Source organism: Halichoeres trimaculatus, unplaced genomic scaffold (assembly GCF_033239565.1).
Source record: "Halichoeres trimaculatus isolate MK-OKI-2021-1 unplaced genomic scaffold, fHalTri1.1 fHalTri1_scaffold_22, whole genome shotgun sequence".
In the NCBI taxonomy this organism is placed as follows: Eukaryota; Metazoa; Chordata; class Actinopteri; order Labriformes; family Labridae; genus Halichoeres; species Halichoeres trimaculatus.
Genome location: NW_027437200.1, coordinates 1,119,030 through 1,140,000, shown reverse-complemented (window position 1 = coordinate 1,140,000; position 20,971 = coordinate 1,119,030). Strand labels below are relative to the sequence as shown.

At 43.9% G+C, this 20,971-nt stretch overlaps 1 protein-coding gene across 3 annotated transcripts in view; it reads right to left on the bottom strand.

The window, feature by feature from the left end:
- Positions 1-20,971, bottom strand: part of htr2cl1 (5-hydroxytryptamine (serotonin) receptor 2C, G protein-coupled-like 1) — a 200,255-nt gene that overhangs the window by 34,424 nt on the left and 144,860 nt on the right. For all 3 annotated transcript variants that reach the window (XM_074662248.1, XM_074662247.1, XM_074662249.1), the window contains 2 exons: positions 16,020-16,186; positions 624-1,618 (listed from right to left, as the gene is read on the bottom strand). In XM_074662248.1, coding sequence (XP_074518349.1) covers positions 624-1,038 — 415 coding nt within the window. In that variant the 5' untranslated portion in view covers positions 1,039-1,618; positions 16,020-16,186. The remainder of the gene's footprint in view (positions 1-623; positions 1,619-16,019; positions 16,187-20,971) is intronic.

Genomic DNA, 20,971 nt, shown 5'->3' with positions numbered 1-20,971 from the left:
ACTTTGGTCCCAAAATATCACTATTTTAATCTTGAAAATTGAAGAAAAAAAAAAAGTTTTAAATTTCTTGGAATCATCCTGTAAATTTTATGTCATTCAGAAATTGTGGGAATAAATTAATACATTTTCAACTTTATTCCAAAAATATTATTACTTTAATCCTATAACTTTGCAACTTAATTGTCATAAATTTGCAATCAAAATCCCATCAATTTACATTATTTGTAATTCACTTGAAAAAAAACGTGTGAATATATAATTTTTTGGTCTCATCATGATATGTTTTGCAAATGTACACCTTTTGCCATCATATGTTGTGGAGAATAATCCACTCAATTATTATTATTTGGAAATCTGTGAGAATAAAGAAGTTAGTTTTCAATAAAGTCTCAGAATAGTACAACTTCAATCACAATTTATTACCATTTTTGGGTGATATCTTTTAGTATGTATTTGTATTAAAGCTCTTTGTGGGTGCATACAGCAATTAATCTAGTCCTCTGTGAGTGAGGTACTGATCCACATGCTGACCCAGTGAAGTTGGATGGATCAAATGTTCTGTACTGGTTTTCTTTACATGTGAAGACAAGAAGACCTGATTAGTAGAGGAAGTCAGCACTCACCGTAGAGGATGTTGATGAGGGAAATCGGCATCACCAGGATGCCAACCAGCATGTCAGCCACAGCCAGTGACCTCAGGAAGAAGTTTGTGGCGTTCTGGAGCTTCTTCTCCAGCGACACGGCCAGAATCACCAGAATGTTCCCCCCGATGGTCAGCGCGATGATGACCAGGATGAGCAGCGCTGGCCAGTTTTTCTCCTTCATCACCGCCCTGGTGACAGATGTCTGGGTGTAATTGTCCAGACCTCCACTCATTGCTGCTGCACCTCCACTGCTGCCACTGAGCCCGATCCCCCATGAGAGGGTTTGGTTGAGGTCCAGGGGGTTGTTGCTCGGCCAAGCCATCCGACTTCCAACCTCCAGGGAAGAAGTGGTGGTGCTGAACCCGCCGAGGAGTGCCCTTCCTGGGCTGCCCATCCCAAAGAGACCCTTACCCACCTGCAGAGCGCAAGGACTTCTAGCTCTTCTTCTTCTTCACCAGCAAAGAGAGGAAGAGGGTGAAGAGAAGGGGGCCATCAGCACTGAGTAATAAAAGGTGTCTTCCAAAGTACAGAATCAGTCCCAGCAGGATCAGGGTGAGGATAAGGGAAAATAGGGAGAAAGCAGCTGGGGATGGGGAGTGAGAGGGAAGAGGGGGCTGGGAGGAAGTAGCTCCAGAGGTTTTTGTCTGTGAATTATATTCCTGTGAAGTCTTGCTAGCTGCAAACTGGCTCAAATAGTTCCCTGAAGTTCAAATCTGCCATTTCTTGCCAATGGGTCATTGGCAACAAGTTCTCACGGTTCGTACTGAGCTGAAGCTTCCCAAAAAGATGCTTTGCTGAATTCACTGGTACCCACTTCTGGATGGGACTGAGAAGTCAAGAGTCTCTGATTCAAAGCTCAGGATGAGTTTCCTCAGGCCCATGACTGAACAGTACACTTGAGTCAGTCTGCAGGACAGTTTTGGTGTCTGCACTCAGCTGGCGTTAGTTATGTCCCACTCAAGGATCAGGTTGGTCTGTGGAGGGAACCAAAGACAGAAGAGAAGACATGAGGTCATTTCCTGATATTAAATTAATACACCAACAAAAACATCCAACAAACCATTTCCTCTTGCCTCCAAACTCAGCTCATAAGATGATCTGATTCTTGCTTTCCAGTGTCTCCTACAGGTGCACTCAAGTAGTGGAAAGTTCAGTGAATTTTCTGTTTATGCTTCTTTAGGGTTCCAATTGCTTAAGTTTTAGTATTTGTTAGCATGGAAGAGGTGGGGTTAACCATTTACAGTAAACTACACCCAGTCAGAGGGAGGAGCTTCAAACATTTTGGCTTTACAGTCCAATGTCTATCCATGAAGCCAATGATGAAAAATAAACTTTCATTTCTTTTAGTGGCTACTTGAGGCTGGTTCTCACAGCCAAGAAACACCCAGTCAGGCCCATTTGAAACGTCATTTCTTTTACAACAGAGCTAGATGTGTACACAACCAAACAATAACCCCTGTTTTGTTTATATTCTTACAATATGAGATAACATATGCAATCATAAACAGCTTTTGATTTTGTAAGACTATACGCAACACCTACCCAACCCTCCCCCCTCCCCCCTCAGTGTTTTGCAACCCCCAGGGATCTGACCCCACTTTGGGAACCCCTGGTCCTTTATATGAAAATATGCAGTCAAAACAAAGTCATAAAGGAGGAGTTTATTATTGCATTTGATGAAAGTGGTGAAGGTTGAACATTAATTGAAAAGATAAAAAAACTAAACTGAAAAACCTAACAAGAAACACTGCCTGCTTAAATATTTACTTACAATAGGAATTTTTCAGTGATAGAGTAAGTACCATACTTTCTGTCACATCAGTCAGAAAAATGCATCATGAAGAGGAAAACATCACACTGGACTCACATTTACTCAGAATGATTTGGTTTGTTGACAGTATTTCCAGAGTGAACTTTTTAAATATAACTTTGATGAGTCAGAATTTGTCTATTAGGAGCTTTCATTTTTTTTTTTTTTTTCACAGCTCCTCACATCTGTGACCATAGTTAAATTTCACTTTCTCTTCTTCATGTGTGCTCCTCCCCCTCCCTCCCCTGCTCCTGGTTAGATCCATGCAGTGTGAGACAATGCTGAAGAGCTGTTTGCACAGAAGAATTAAACATATTTACAGCCTGGTTCAAAAAGCCTCTCTTGTCTATACTTCACTAAATGGGGGGTAAATTTTTTTCTAACGCAGTAGTTCAGAGGATATTAAGATAATGAGCTCGCCCAATCAGAGGCACAGCTCACATGACTGACGGGCGCCCTATAGCTGTACTTGAAGCCCCTGAGACTTCCAACATGGCTGCGATAGCTGCTTTGCTTCAAAAGCCTGTTTCAGAAACTTAAAGGTGATGTTGGGGAGACTACGTCCATTAATTATACAGTCTCCTGTGAGCTTAAATGAGCTCCATCAGATAAACGCCCTCACTATTAAAGAGTTACAGGAGTTACACGAGCCTTGGGTTTACACTGAAACGGCCCAAACCCGAAACTTTTGAAAACGGCCTTTAGAATGGAATTTTCTGAAACGCTGCTGACACCGTTGCTGTGTAAACAGTAAGATGGCGTTTTCAGTGGAATCACTGATGTCACGCTTCGGGCATACAACAGGACAACAGTACCACTGTTACAATCATTGCAAACTACCGAGTTGAGCTTGTGCTGCTCAATCTGCTGACTGTTTTTAACAAAATGAGCATCTGTTGCTCCACTTCTGCTCTAAGTATTACCCAATACACAAGATGATCGGCCCAACTCTTCTTCAGTGGAGATCTACCAAAAGCAGCTTCTGGACAAGACAGTTATAGCGCCAACCACAGGCCTGGCTTGCCAGGCCTGGCTTACAATAGTGTTTTCAGTCCCTCTGAGTTTCTGTTTTAACGCAGAGTTTTTTTTTTTTTTTTTTAGCTTTTTTGCTGTGTTTTAGCATTTTCAGGTGAAACATTGTCATGCCAACAAGGCATGTGACTCAAATCCCAGAATCTGATATGACATGTTCTGCTGTGTGTACATTTCATTTACAAAATCTACGCTAGAATTCCTTCATCTTTTGTTCAGAATCAGCTCCTATCACAGGTAACTGGCTCCACCTCCTTCTCATTCACCCCCCCCCCCCCCCCCCCCCCGTCCCCTGAGCTTCTCAGCGCTTTAAAGGGATAGTTCAGTTTTTTTTAGCCTCGTGTAAGTTTGATCAAGTATCGTAATTCTTTTGTTTGTACTCTAAGGATTGTGAGGCAGCGTATGAAATTCAAAATGAGTGACTATGACAGCGACGATGAAGTTCCATTCACTTTGGAACCAAAAGGATACCTGTATGAACCTAGCTACACAGAAGAGGAGCTGCTACAGATGGAGACTGAAAAGAATTCAGAGGAAACATCCGCGGACACTGGACATAGAGATGCTGAGTGTTACTGCTGCCACGACTGTTGTTGTTGCTGTTACAGGACACTCCAGAATCCAGAAGAGCAGGGAAATCTGTGTGATGAGTTATACAGACGGCTTGAGAGCCAGCAGTGTCCTCAGAAAAATCCTGAAGAGTGTCTGTAACCAAGTTCCACTCGTGACAGCAGTAACACTCAGCATCTGTGGGCATTGAGTCACAGCTCAGACATTTACACCACTGGGTATTTCTGACTCTATCTTGATGTCCAGTGTCCGTGGATGTCTCCTCTGTATTCCTTTTAGTCTCCATCCGTAGCAGCTCTGTGTGCTCCGGTTCATACAGGTATCCTTTTGGTTCCAAAGTGAATGGAACTTCATTGTCGCTGTCATAGTCACCACATTTTGAATTTCCTACACTGCCTCACAATCCTTATGGTGCGGCCACACCAAACGCGAATTTGCGGCGCGATTACATACAAAGTCAATGCAAAGACGCGTTTAGCCGCCGATTCGCCTCGGGCGGCGCGATTCGCGCGTTTGGCGCGGCGAGTTTGGAGCGTTCACGCGTTTGGGCGGTAGACGCGAATTCGCTCGAGTTCAAAATATTCCCTCACGACGTCATTGTTTTGGCAATGTTGGGGGGCAACTGCCGCCTGCTCCGGCTCCAACTCCGCCGGAGGATGGAGAAGAAAACAATCTGTGCGGTGTGTCATCATCCAGAGTTATACGATACGACGTGTGTACTTTACAGAGACTGGAAAAACAGGAGCAGGCTTGGTTGAAAGTCTCTGAGGAGACAGGTTTTGAATGTAAGTTCTGAAAACATTCGTTCCCAGCTGGATTTGCCCGCACGGGCTATCACTGAGTCCGACTGTGTTTTCCTCAGCGGAGTTTTGAGCCTGATAAAGAGGAGGAAAGAGTGGGGCAGGGGCAGAGCGAGGGAAAAGATGGAAGTTCTCTGTGCTCCTCTCTTTCCTCCACCCCTTCATTATCCCCAGGGAGACCTCCGGGAACATGGGTCAGGGGTTCGGGTAGTCGGGTGTACGGGGGGTCAGAGGTTCGGGGGATCGAGGATGAGATCGCAGGGAACAGCCAAGCAGGGCTGGTGGATTACCAGGGAGCGGCAGCAGGCATTGATTGTGATCTCCAAAGCTTTCACACACTCTCCTGTCATGCTTTGGAAACCACAGCTCATTGTTTTTCAGCTGCTCCTTTGGACTTTCAGTCTTTAAATGAACGAGCTCTCTACTCCGCATGCGCAGTACCGCGCGTTCGCGTGTTCGCGCCTCAGCTTGTCAAAAAAGTCCAGCGGCGAGACTCGGGCGTTCACGCGGCGCGTGACAGGCCATTCGCGCGAGTAAATTCGTGTGTTCGTGTTTGGTGTGGCCGCGGCATTAGAGTACAAACATAAGAATTACGATACTTGATCAAACTTACAAGAGGCTAAAACCAGCGCTCGAAGCATAGCTTGTTTACATTCCCTACAGCTGAAAGGAGGAGGGGGGACGGAGCGCACTAGCGCTGCGCGGAAGGACACATGACCAGTTAGTTAGGTCCAGACAAATGTTTATATTTCCTAAGACTTAATGAACTTAAAAAAAATTTTATGTAGTGTACTCTTAAACTGTGGTATTACTTTTTGATTTGAGTTCTTGTAGGCAGAGAAAATAGCCTTTGAATCTGGTACGGTCTCTCCCTGTTAGCGCCTATTTCCTCGTCACCAGCGATTAAAGTTTGTCTTACTGAGGGAGAGCAGACAACTTTCTACTGTATCTAATGTCCTTAGTGGTCACATAGAGCTCATACAACCCCACTTCAAAAAAACTGAACTATCCCTTTAACACAGTTGGATGCTGAGCGTCTTCTGACTTCAGCTGGGAAGCGTAGAGTGGGTTGTTCCACTGTGGAAACTGGACGGTCATTGGATAAACGCAGGGCTTTGTCCCACCTCATCATCAGCATCTCTGGGGATCGGTAAGGCAGTGGGCTGGCCTGGACGCTGGGCTTCTGCATGATGATTGGATGATCTTCCCCTCTTTGACTGACCAGTAGCCGCCACTGATCTGTAGGCACTCTTGGATGAAAAAGGTTCAACTTTTGTAAAACCACAGCTGTCACACTGTCCAATGTGACTTCCTGGTCGCTGACCAAGGCAGGGAACTAACTAGATTAGTCTTTAAGAAAAATGATTTCCAGGTCGAGAGCTGCTGCTCATGCTACATCATGATTTCTATTAACTGTTTTAACCATTTCTTTCTAGAATGAGTGACAGCTAACATAGCTTTCTGAAGCAGACTCAACAGTCACTGCTGAGGGAAGAGGAAGTGCCTGAGGACAACTTTCAAAACCCAGCAACAGGAAGAGAAGAGTGAGAAGAAAATGAGGTGGTGGGCGCTGCCAGCACTCTCCCTGCCATCCTTCCTTAGTGACGTTTACTTTTTCATCACTTCTTTCCACTCCAGCGCTCCTCTGTCTACCCTCTCCAATGAATCAGCCTGGAAACTCTCTTCCTCTCTCCTTCTTCGTCTCGGTTTTCTCCCCTTCTTATGAGACTAATTTACAGCATGGTCCACACTCCAAATAAAAGTTGTGCAGAGAGCCTGACTGCTAGTGTCAAACACTACAGTCATTTAAAACATAGTAAAGAAGATAAAAGAGAAGCACAGTCTTTAATGTGTGTGTGTATGTGTGTGAGTGAGTGTGTGATAGGGTGCAAAAACACAGTCTGTCCTCTGTGTTTACCCTTAGTGATCAGACTACTTAGTGATTTAGCACCTCGTAAATGTCCTCAAGGGTACATGGAGGAGTCAGAGTGTGTGAAAGTGTGTGTGCACACTGTGGTAGAGGATGGACCTATTTCCTCCATTGTTATTAAACCCATCCTGTACATTCTTCATATTCTGTGCAGACATGCAAACATAAAGCTGTTAAACAAGGAGCTGCTGTCCTGAGATGTGTGTATTCATTTATATGTTCAAAGATTGAGCATGCATAAATTGATTTAGTGGGTGTGATTGTGCGTAAACATGATTCTCAATGCAGATTATTCATGCATGTGTGGGCAGGTGCTTTGGGTTAAATCCAACAAGTCCTCATGCATAAAAGATGAAACCCACTGCTCATGTAATCCCACCTGTATGAAATGATTCAGACAGTTGTTTTCTCATTCTCTCGCAGACAGTTTGACATTTCTTTGTCCACAGTAAATGATGATTGACTGATACACTGGGTTTGCATGAAGAATTTAAGAAGGGAAGAGGCATCTTGAGATTTTAACTCCAAACCAAAGACTAAGGTTAGAGTCAAGGACATTTCATCTCTGCCCGTTCACACCGTGGCAAAAACAATCTCTGGTAAATTAACACTTGACATCATCTGATTATGGCAGTAGAAGATGTTGGTCACTGATTTTATATGTCATTCAACCAAAAAAGCACAGATTTAGAGGAAGAAGAGTCTTCTTTCAGTAAAGCTGTTTAAATCACCTTTTTTCCAATGTTTGATGTAGCAAAGGGGACTCACATTCTCTGACGGCTTCTTTCCGCATTTGTGCAGAAAAACTGGACTAACAGGACACAGAGTCCACTTTTTCCCCAACAGGAAGTAAAATAGAGTTAGCTTTGTGCTTGGGTTTGTTTTGTGTAGCTGAAGAGACAGGACTTTATTTCTGCATCAACACAGAGCCCCAGCAATCTCTGACAGACACTGGAGAATCCTAAAAGACTGTGGAAATCTCAGAACTGACAAGCAACTGCTCACCACCTCTGGAGGTGAGACATTGAGCCAGTGCCAGGAGCTGGAGCCACAGAGCATGTGAAAGCTTTCTACAAATCATTAGCAATCAGGAACGAACCTGCTCTGAGGTGATTGTACCAGAGACTCAGAGAGGCCAAACTGGGTAGCCTCACAGCATCAGTCTAAAAAAAACCTGGTGCCTTATGATATGATGGAGCTCAGGATGGGATACCAGAGCAGCACCTAGCCTAACTGCAGGTAGCAGACATAAACAAGGATTTGTCAGAGATTCAGCTCGAGATTCCACCTGACAGACATGTTAGCTGAGCACTGTAGCTAAGTCTTGGTGTTCTGACTCTAGATCAGTGGATAGACCTCTGATAGATCTCTCTGTCTTTCTCTCTATGGACTTTATCATGACGGCTCAAAGCGCGTTGCTCTATGATCAGCTCACACACTGCTTATTTTTTAAGTCAGTGTATCTGATTTCAAACTTTAAATATGTTGATGTGAACACAGCATTAGGGTACATATCACTAGCTAACAGCGCACACTCACCAAGAAACCCGCTCTGTTCTCCTCTGGTTCTCCTCACACCACACCTCCTCTGCTCTCCTATGGCCGATATTCCTCCTACTCCTGCCCTGTTCCCAGTCTCCATCTTTCCTAACAGGCTCATAATTATAACCCTGAGGACCATCATATGGATAGAATACAGCTTTGCTTCCAATTCATTGACAGAAGTGACAGTCTGATCCATGTGTCTGTTTGATTTTCCTTCCTGACGCTCTCCCTGCCTAAGTTTGTCATGTATGAGGATAAAATCGGTGGGGGGTGGCCTCATTCTCTCCACTTCAGGCAGGGAGCTCCTAGGGTGTGTTTGCCAGTATGGTCTGTTCTGGGAGTTTCCTGCCCTTTCATGTACTTATGTGGAAAGCCACAATACCACACGGGCAAAAGAAAGGGCGGGAAGCCTATAGGCAGATTTGGTGATATGGTCTGCTCTGGGAGCTCCCTGCTCTTCCACATATTTACATGGAATGCCAAACTTCAACAGTGGAGGAAAGGCAGGGCAAGGAGTCCTAAGATGTATGGTACTATAGTTCTGTTTTGGGATCTTTCTACCTTTCTCTGTACTCATGTGGAATACCACAATTCCACGCTGGAACACAGAAGGGTCAGAGAGTTCTTGAGGCATTTTTGCTGTAATAATCTGGGAGCTCCCCACCCTTCAACATACTTACGTAGAATGCCAAACTTTAACATTGGACAGAAGGAAGGACAGGGTGATCCATTCATTCATTCATCCTAAGGTATTTGGGGCTATACTGCTGTTTCGGGAGCTTCTACTCTTCCAGGTGGGATGTCAATTTTCCATTTTAGCACACGGATAGGGAGGTTCTGAGGTATATTTGTCGGTATGGTCCGTTTTGGGATCTTATTGCCCTTCCCATGTAACTATAGCCCCTTTTTCATAACATAGTCTGGTTTAGCTCAGTACTCTTTGGTACGGGTTGGCTCGGTTAAGCTTGGTCCTGTTTGTTTCCACAGCCAACCATGCCCCCCTCGCAGAGAGTAAGCTGTTAGCCACATCAGTAACATAATAGTGTGATGCCATAGCAGAGTGACACAATGTCAATTTCATAGCTGAAAATATAAAATTCAGAGTGTTGAAGGAAATATCTGTAGTAATTGATAACATATTAGAATCCATTACGGTTGAAATCCATACAAAGAAAAATTGTAATATTATTATTTGTTGTATTTACAGAGCAACAAGTTCGAATCTGAACAGCTTCATCACATATGCTGGAGATCTTTTCTCAGAAATTGGGCAGAAAAAAGGTTTAATCTGTGGTATTACTAACATTGACTTACTAAACCCAAATAGACAGGAGCTACAAGGAGAAACCAGGTGCAGCGGTTCCACAAACATATTTAAGAAAAAGAAAAAAAAAGTCAAAATGACCTTTAACAGATATGAAAATGATGCTAGCTAAGTGTGTATCATCCAAAATTGTCAAGACTGAAGAATGTTGAAACGTAAATATGTGGGTTTGTTTGGCCTGTAAGACAGCAGGAAGGTCAAAATGTTCCAAAACAATGATAGTGAATGAAGTGATGTTGTAAGACAAGTGATGGACATTAACGATCAAATATGGACACTAAAAGACAATCAAGAATTATATCATACATCTGTAAATGGAATCAAAATTCATAATAATCTGATGATATGTGAAAAAGAGGAGACTAAATAGCTCTGCTTCTCCCGTCTTCCCTTTTGGACATGTACAATGTGATCTATTGAAAATGTGTGATATTGTATAAGTGTGCTGACATGAATCAAATCATCATCATCAATCATCATCATCATGTACCCGGGTAATAAATCCAATGTAGAAGAAAACCATGACACAGTAAACAAAAAGCAACGATGGCAGGCCTCCAGCAATTTGTTGCTTTTGTGATTGGCATATGGCTCTTAGTTACAAAGAACAATCAAGCTTTGTTTCAGAGAAGACTGTGTGTCACCAAGAGAAATACAGCAGCCCTCACAGGTAGTGACCATTCTTTTGACCAGTCAATGGTCTGCAGTGTTTCTAGCTCCACCTTCTGGGATCAGATTGGTTTCGTCTGGCACGCCTACAGAGGGGTCCCAAAAAGTGGGACGGCTCCTCTTGGTTATTTGGGGGTCTGTCCCAAGATTAGTCAGTGAAAACACCACAAAATGTGTGCTGTACCAAGAAGAACCAAACTGTACCGCTCAGTGGAAACAAGGTCAACTTTCACACAGGGAAAAGGAAGGGTGGGGAGCATATATATTGGCTTCCTACCCTTCCACATGCATATGTGTAATTTCAGAACCAGAATCAGAAATACTTTTTTGATTCCCTAGGGGATTTTTTTTGTGACAGATAGTTCCATTCACAAAGTGTAAAAAATACAGAAAGTAAAAAATATAGAAAATAAGATATAAGCAAATAAAACAATAAGCACAAGTGTCACAATAAAAATTGAAAATAACAGAGGTAACTATTGCACATTAATTGCTTGAACTGAGAGTCCTGAGTAAACCTAAAGGCACTCAGAGTAAGAAGTTGTACTGTCTGATGGTGAAAGTCAGGAACGGCTGGTATGGTCTGTTCTGTAAGCTCCCTGCCTTTCAGTGTGCTAAGTGGAATGCCAAAATTCCATTTTGGCACCCAGAAGGGCAGGACACTCCTAGGACAAAGTCATACCTATGATGCAATGCTTGATTTCAGAAGTTTTTGTTATAAAACTTAGTATAAGTACATTTAGGTGACAAAGACCTGGGTATATCTGTCACTGCCAGCTTTAGGTCCCTCTAGAAGGCATCTCCGTCTACAGTCCTCTCAAGGCAGCAGACTCCGCTTTCTTTAAAGATTATTGATTCTTTGCCTTGTCTTTGTCTACACCCAGAAAAACAGGACTTTGTACCAGATGCAGTCAATAAAACAGTGAAGGAGTGGGGACGATAATCAGTCTGCAGTTTGGATCGTCATCCTGTATGGCTGTTGAGATTTTATGAGAGGCCACAGATATTCCCCTGCTCACAAACAAACATTGGCCTGTCCATAACTGGTGTCAGGAGTTGATTAGAGGAGACTTAATGTACCAGTTTTACAGTTTAACAGACACTCTACTTTCTATCACCTCCTCCTTCAGAGTTTTCACAGGAAACTACCCAGCACCGCAGGGGAGTCATTTTACAAATCTGAAAGTGCAGCAATACATCACAGAGAACAGGAAGAGGACGTTTAGAAAGACAAATCCAGTGACAGAGAAGAGAAAGAGGTGGGAGCAGACAAAGAATGATCTGAATTTCCCTGAACTGCAGGGAAAAATAACCATCTTCTCTGTTGTAACCACACAGTTTCATCCTCAAAAGTGGCGTGAAAACAAACCGTTCATTAGACACACAGCGAGTCTGCTCATGTCAAATCATCTGGAGGTTATAATTGGTGTTGTGACTGTGAAATATTCCCTGTCTGACTTCCTGGAGAGCGAGTACAACCGCGTTGAAGCCGCACGTGCCGATCAAGCGGCTGAAGCAGAGTCAAGGCACAGATGTCAGCCGCTGCCGCTTTGCTGTTCACCATGGGGACAAATTGCTGCCACACTCATGTTTGTTAAAGCCATTTCTGCTCTGAGAGATAAAACAGCCAAGGAGGAGGAGGAAGAGGAGGAGGAGGGTGTTGGGGATTTGCTTCTTATTAAACTGCCCCACAAAGGCAAACAAAGCTACCTGCTTTAATAATTTGTGTGGTTTGAAGTTTAAGAGTTGAGGTTTTATGTTTCACATTAAGACATGACACAAGCTCTTAACATTGGTCAGTGATTCAATAACAACTCCACTGACTGCTCGGCTTTCTGTTCAGGTCATGGATCATGTTTTCATCTCAGCCTCATGATTCATTTCCAGGCTCCTTTCACTTTACAGAGCAATATCAACAGCAGGTGTTTGTCCCTTTTTGTCTCTGATACGCTGCTCTCATGCCTCACTCTTGCTAGACTCACCATCGCACTCAGCACTGCCCCTACCGCTGCACTTATTCAGTACATTTACTGCACTCGTCAGAAAATGGACTAGGAGCTTAGTCCAACTGTTAAAATGCATGTAAAGAGCTTAGTCAGACCAAGAATACACTGAACAATTAACACACCTAGATAATGCAATTGCTATCGAGGTTCAGCAGGACTCAGTAAGTCTCAGCAGCTCACCCCTGCTTTCGGCCAGAAGAGGAGGTAGATGACCATGATTAACAGGGTCACTGTGCTCCAACACAACACTTAAATCTATCTATCTATCTATCTATCTATCTATCTATCTATCTATCTATCTATCTATCTATCTATCTATCTATCTATCTATCTATCTATCTATCTATCTATCTATCTATCTAACATGCATCATGACACATAGTAACATTAAAACATAAAGAGCTACAGTTGCATCTATTCCCACTATTTATCATTTGAATGATGTTTCCTCTCCAGGTAAAATTGAATTACTTCTATACGCACGCTGCTTCTGCACTGTCACAGTCATTGTCACACTCACCACTGCCTCACTGTCACACTCACTGTCCCACTCACCACTGCACTCACTGTCACAGTCACTGTCCCATCCACAGCTGCACTCACTGTCACAGTCACTGTCCCACTCACCACTGCACTCACTGTCACAGTCACTGTCCTATTCACAGCTGCACTCACTGTCACAGTCACTGTCCCATCCACAGCTGCACTCACTGTCACAGTCACTGTCCCACTCACCACTGCACTCACTGTCACAGTCACTGTCCTATTCACAGCTGCACTCACTGTCACAGTCACTGTCCCACTCCCAGCTGCACTCACTGTAACAGTCACTGTCCTACTCACCACTGCACTTACTGTTACAGTCACTTTCACACTCACTGTCCCACTTACCACTGCACTCACTGTCCCAGTCACTGTCAGACTCACTGTCCCACTCACAGCTGCACTCACTGTCACAGTCACTGTCCCATTCACAGCTGCACTCACCATCACACTCACTGTCCCACTCACAGCTGCACTCACTGTCACAGTCACTGTCCCACTCACAGCTGCACTCACTGTCACAGTCACTGTCCCACTCACAGCTGCACTCACTGTAACAGTCACTGTCCTACTCACCACTGCACTCACCGTCACAATCACTGTCCCATTCACAGCTGCACTTACTGTCACACTCACTGTCCCATTCACAGCTGCACTCACTGTCACAGTCACTGTCCCACTAACAGCTGCGCTCACTGTAACAGTCACTGTCCTACTCACCACTGCACTTACTGTTACAGTCACTTTCACAGTCACTGTCCCACTTACCACTGCACTCACTGTCCCAGTCACTGTCCTAATCACAGCTGCACTCACTGTCACAGTCACTGTCCCATCCACAGCTGCACTCACTGTAACAGACACTGTCCCACTCACAGCTGCACTCACTGTTACAGTCACTTTCCCACTCACAGCTGCACTCACCTTCACACTCACTGTCCCACTCACTGTCAGACTCACTGTCCCAATCACAGCTGCACTCACTGTCACAGTCACTGTCCCATTCACAGCTGCACTCACCGTCACACTCACTGTCACACTCACTACTACACTCACTGTCACACTCACTGTCACACTCACTGTCACAGTCACTGTCCCACTCACCACTGCTCTCACTGTCACAGTCACTGTCCCACTCACAGCTGCACTCACTGTCACAGTCACTTTTCCTCTCTCCACTGCACTTACTGTCACAGTCAATGTCCCACTCACCACTGCACTCACTGTCACAGTCACTTTTCCTCTCTCCACTGCACTCACTGTCACAGTCACTGTCCCACTCACTACTGCACTTACTGTCACAGTCAATGTCCCACTTACCACTGCACTCACTGTCACAGTCACTTTCCCACTTACCACTGCACTCACTGTCACACTCACTGTCCCATTCACAGCTGCACTCACTGTCACAGTCACTGTCCCACTCACAGCTGCACTCACTGTAACAGTCACTGTCCTACTCACCACTGCACTCACCGTCACAATCACTGTCCCATTCACAGCTGCACTTACTGTCACACTCACTGTCCCATTCACAGCTGCACTCACTGTCACAGTCACTGTCCCACTAACAGCTGCGCTCACTGTAACAGTCACTGTCCTACTCACCACTGCACTTACTGTTACAGTCACTTTCACAGTCACTGTCCCACTTACCACTGCACTCACTGTCCCAGTCACTGTCCTATTCACAGCTGCACTCACTGTCACAGTCACTGTCCCATCCACAGCTGCACTCACTGTAACAGACACTGTCCCACTCACAGCTGCACTCACTGTTACAGTCACTTTCCCACTCACAGCTGCACTCACCTTCACACTCACTGTCCCACTCACTGTCAGACTCACTGTCCCAATCACAGCTGCACTCACTGTCACAGTCACTGTCCCATTCACAGCTGCACTCACAGTCACACTCACTGTCACACTCACTACTACACTCACTGTCACACTCACTGTCACACTCACTGTCACACTCACACTCACACTCACACTCACCACTGCTCTCACTGTCACAGTCACTGTCCCACTCACAGCTGCACTCACTGTCACAGTCACTGTTCCTCTCTCCACTGCACTTACTGTCACAGTCAATGTCCCACTCACCACTGCACTCACTGTCACAGTCACTTTTCCTCTCTCCACTGCACTCACTGTCACAGTCACTGTCCCACTCACTACTGCACTTACTGTCACAGTCAATGTCCCACTTACCACTGCACTCACTGTCACAGTCACTTTCCCACTTACCACTGCACTCACTGTCACAGTCACTGTCCCACTCACTGCTCATGCTTACTCACTGTTGCACTCACTGCTCATGCTCACTCACTGTTGCACTCACTGCTGCATTCACTCTCCAGTTTACAGGGTCACTCTTTAAACTGGAACACCCGGAGCTGACAAAGACACACACTTACATTATCAGGCTCATAGAAGACCATTGTTTAGGAGATACTAAAACAAGTCCAAGTCCATCACAGCTGGATCCCGAGAGTCTCTGGACCTCTGGAAAGTCCAACCCTCCAGGTGGTGTGATTTCAGGGGGTCAGTTTATCCCAGAACCAAATTTAGACCCTAGTTCTGACAGCAGAAATGCAGTTTGAGTCGTTATTCTGGTTAGAGTTGTGGGTTAATGAGTTATATGGCCTGCATTAAACCCTGGCCAGGATCTTCACTCCTGGAAATGAAGCCAAAACATTTTGAGCTCCCCCTGCTGACTGGCAACGGTACAGGTCAAACTCCTCTGTGGTTTTCTTCATTATTCCTGTCGTGATCAGTTTCACTCTCCTAATGACTATTACACCTACATGGAAGAATACGTCAGAGAAAGCTTTAGGTTACACTTTAGGTTGAGCAGAAATACATGCACACGCTGAGTCAGGCTGTGGTTTAGCTCATCACTGCTAGCATCAGCTTAAGCCACCAGCCTGAAGAACAGAAAAGTGCTGCTCTGTACGGAGGGATGCCATTGAAACACCTTCTGTCAGAGATATTGAGTGTTACAAACAAAGTGTGTGTTTCATAAAGTGATGAGGCAGCACAAAGAGTCAGCTATGAGAAGCAGTGAGGGACAAAACTGTTGCAGCCTAAGCAAAGAGAGAAAGGAAGGTGTGATCACAGCTTCAGTGAATCTTTTCACTTACGTCTCCTCGCCTCGCGATCGATGCTTCTGACCTTTGTCGCTGTTTTCCATTACCACCAGCCAGAACCCTTCCCGACGTGGCTTGCCTCTTTCTCTCCCGCTGTATCAATCTCTCTGTCATCTGTCACTCCACACCTCCGGAGCGAGGGATCAGCATCATCCATCTGCCTGCAGAGGGGGAGGGAGAATGGGAGAGGAGAATAAGAGACTTCTGACATGTCAAGCAATGATCTTAACAGTCACAAACACTTTTGTTCGATTCAAAGTGGTGGTGTGCACGACTTTTTAAAGGGCAGGGGCAAGAGAAAAAAAAGTGCTCCACACTGAAAATGGGCACTAAGTTCTAGGGCACTTTAGTACAAAAAATCGCCCCATAAGGGGCTCTTTAACATGTTTTGAATCAAAAGTGTAATTTAGCACACATTTTGACTACCGAGATGGCATGGCACGGGCTTTGGCACCTTGGAGGTCTCTTTGGCATGCAGAGTCCATTTTAGCATGAGTTTTGACTTGAAAGTACACTTCAGGACACGTTTTGTGGCCAATGGGGCACTTTAGCACATGGTTTTGTGCTCAATGGGGCACTTTAGCAAGCGGTTTGGTGCCTGAGAGTTTACTTTGGCGCATCGTTATCAACCTTTGGGCCTTCCCTCTTCCTGTGCACACCATTGGTTCAAAACGTGCATTTCTAGAAGAAAAGAGAACAACTTATGAAACACTGTTGCACTAAATATTACTACCTGATCCCTGACCAATCGGGATCAAGAAGAGGCGGGACTTTGGATACAGCTTTGGCAGAAATCTTTATAGAGGAACAAACCAAACTTCGGTGCATTTGTTAAATCTAGAATTAAAAAAAAAACAACAATATTTTTTGTAAATTAGTTTTTATATTTTCTTTGTTTTTAATACTTAAAAAAAGGTGTGAGGGCAAAAATAGTGACGTGGCATTGAGGAGCAGCCTGACATAGATGTCATCATATCATGTAATTTGATGTCATTAGATTAGAGAAAAATAAAATAAAAAAAAAATCTTTCTCAGAATGCAGATGACAACATATGAGCTCATACTGCAATTTAAAAAATGATAAGTTCGGTGTCAGAATTGTGATTAACTGAGCACATGCATGTATTCCAGGTAATTTGTGTATTCAGCCTCTACAGGTTCCTGTTGTTGTTGACACTTTGTTTACGCCTCAGGCTTTGATGAGCATCGCTGAATTTTTGTTCTTTTTTAATTTTGAATCCAGATTCTCATTCAGCTGTTTCAGTCCCTGTGCACCTCTCTTAATAACTCAAAAAGGCCGTGAGTTAAACCCGGTGACGTTCGGAGAGCTGAAAGTCGGCGGCATAAGAGCGGCGGAGAGGACAAACAGAAATAATGAACTGAGGGATCCTGAGCGGGCAAAAAGTGGGGAAACTCTCTGAGCTGCAGAGTCATAACTTTTCATTAGAGTGAGGAGGAGGGGGATCAACATCACGGTTATTGTGCTCGTCACATGAGGACAGGAGAGGGATGCTTTTGATTTGTGCTTCCATAGTTTGAACAAACAGGAACAGCAATATGTGAATGAATCAAGCGAAGGAAGGAGAAGGGTGCGAGACAGATTTCCATTACTTTTCCTTTTTGGCAACTGTAAAAATTTGACTTGTTCTTAGTTTGTGGCTAAGTGCTAAAATAAAACAGTATATGCTGATTTTAAGGCTTTGATGTAGCTTAAATGCTAAAAATTCTTTCATTTATGTCAGTGCAGTGCTTCTAAAAGACTTTGAACTGCCACCTCTTTAAACCACTTTGGAGCCAAGCATTCCAGAAGCCCCCGCGACTGTTGCCATGTAAAAAAATGTCATAAATGAGTCAACTTGTTTTTTTCCTATTTCAAATAACAAATACAGCATTAAAGCTGCAAGGAAATGTCCATAAAGACTCACACTTTAACAAAAGGGGCAGACAGCAATGCTGAGAGAAAGAGACAGAGGGTTGAACACACTCACAGAGTCAAAGCAGCACATTTCATCCTCTGCTGGATGATGTAAAGGCCATTAACCCAGAGTTTCACCGCTAATGTGATAGCGCATAATCCCCCCATCTGTGTGTGTGTCAGTGTGTATGTGTGTGTGTGTGTGTGTGGTCAGAGCGAGGGAAGGGTGATATTGTTTCTGTAAGAAGCCATGTCTGTCACCACAGCCTGGGAAAGATCATAGGAGGGAAGATAGCCAGCAGCCAAGGTAAAGGAGTGTGTGTGTGTGTGTGTGTGTGTGTGTGTGTGTGTGTGTGTGTGTGTGTGTGTGTGTGTGTGTGTGTGTGTGTGTGTGTGTGTGAGCTGTCGGTGTGTTAAAGTTAAAGTTATTCCAATGCAGAGTGTAAAATTGGGCAGACAGATAACAGATTGCAGCATGCGTTCACTCAAAACACAATAGAGAACAGAACAGAGCGTCCCCTGAATCAGCGCGTCCAGAGAGTACAGATTATACAGGGAGCAGAGTCTGGAGCAAAAACAAGAGGAAGAGGAGGAGAGAGGAGGCAAACAGGGACGGCTAAAGGAGGGGGTGAATGACTGCAGCCTGAGAGGAAGCGGGCAGAAACATGAGGGGTACTGATGGCAGGGTTTCAGTGGAGAGAAAGAGGCTCAGGAAGGAGACAAAGCAGGAACTTTCTCCATGTTTTGACCTCAGGAACCACAGTCCGAATGTATTCTCAGGGTAGTTAATCTCTCCAATGAAAAGAACCATTGGCACTGTTTTTATTGAACAGACTTCGAGTCTGTCTTACTGCCCTCTACTGGCAGGGCAGTGTAATGCCATTAGAATTGCATCATAATGCCATTGAATTGTATCATAATCACATTGTAGTCATTTTGGTTTGTATTGTAATGGTTTTGGTTTGTACAGTTATTGTTTCTTTTAATTTTGCATAGTTCGGTCAGGAACAGTTATTGCCAAATGGATACAGTGAGAATTGGTGTTAAAGCTCTGCTTTTCAGAGTACTCCCTGGGTTAGCCGAGCAGCTTGCTTGAGCTTTCCAGGGAGTGCATAGCAAACCCCCCATACATACATACAGATTAGAGGGATGCAGACATATCAATAGGACACATACAGAGTCTTAATAGGAGGAGGCTGGGGTGGAGGGGGAATTATTAAGGCAGCAGTAGCTGGGTAGCAAAAGGCAGCATGGATAAGACGGAGAAAAGACATGATTTAAATACGCCGCCTTGCCTTGTCGCCTTGCCTTGCTGTCCTCTGGCTCTGCTCTCTGATGAATAGGGCCTATTGTACATTACTGCCACCTCCTGCTCTGGAGAGGTTTTGCAGATGGGATTCCTACCTAAACTAATTAGGTTCAGTTAACATAAAGTGATCTTGTTGTTTTAACAATTTTGCAGAATGTTTAACCACTGAACACGAAATAATCTGGTAGAAGCTACATGTTTTATTTATGCTGATTGAACAAACACCAATGTTCCTTTTTTGAGTGTAGACACACGCTGCGGTTGGTTGAGAGAAGTTAGAGATTTAACATCAGCCTGTCAGCTGATCACAGCTGAGCGTATGACTTCCGTGTCCTGCATGAACGTACACTAAGTCCATTAATGATTTAGGTTTAGTTCATAGTTTAATCATTACAGTTTGTACAGTGACCTTTTTTGTTCATATTGTAATCCTTGCATTTTGGTTTGCATCATAAGTGTTTTGGTGTGTATTACAATCATTTTAATTCAGTTTCATAATTGTTGGTACTTCCAAGAGATCCAGAGACTTAAGGAGGCGGGGCCTGAGATCTAAACATCTCTGATTGGTGGAGCAGGCACAGCGTTTTTATTTTCCCCTCTGTTTATTGTTGTCTTACTGCCATCTGCTCGTCTGGTGGTGTATTATAACTTGTATTCATTTTTTAATTGATGTATTTACTACCTGCAGTGGAAACATAGAAAACAATATGCCATAGGAACCAATTAGTGTCTGGTTTTCAGGGTTGAAAAGTGGCTATTGTGGAAAGTTAAGGTCTAAGAAGTTCACATGATTAGAATGATTAGAAGAAGAAAATCTGTGAAAATAAAATAATTTGAAAATGAATCAGAGAGAGAGGGACTGTTTTCAGAGTAAAAAGAAACAAATTCAAAAACAGAAGTTTTGGGCAATGATGAAGACTGACGAGGAAAAAAGAAAAATAGAAGAAATACAGAGATGGAGGGATGACAGAGTGCTGCAGCTGAATTTGTTGAATTGATGAACCACAGTGAGATCTGGCTGAGTTAAATTGAAAGCAGAGTTTTCATTGTTTCAAAAGTTACACACAACACCACAATGTATAACTCATTTTTCTATTTTTACAACTTCTTATTGCTCCTCTGTCTTTGTGTCTTTGTCCTTGGGCTGCTTCACTTGCCTGTGTCCTTTAGGAATCAATAAAAGCTTTTCTGAAATGGTTTGTTGTTTTTTTTTTATTTATTGTGCTGAAGAAATTCTCCAACACTCGCTCACCCAATACTGCAGACACAGAGGATGAATGGGGCTGTTATTTGTGGAGAGGAAAAAAACAAAAGCTCACACTTAGTCTGTTATGAAATAACACACTTAGCTGTGACAAAGAGCTACCATGAGCGCTGAATCTTTGCAAACAGAAAATGTCAGCTGTTGAGGTAACAATCTCACCAGTTTTTCAGAGCATCATTTTTCTAACAGTTGCTGTTTGCTCAGTTGTCACGAAATTGTAAATGCTTCCATTACACTTTTTTTTCTCCCCCTAAGCTCTCCACGCTGAAAAGTTGTGAAGAGATTTTTTTCTTTGTTCTGTTGTTGTCAAGGTCAAGGATGAACTCTCGACCTCAGCTTTTAGTCCTGCAGTGACAAAGAATTCATGGAGTGCTCTGAGAAAATGGAAACATGGAACCCAAAGACTGGTTCCATGATGCGTGAGCACCCTGCCTCTGCTGTGATATGATTTAAAACAG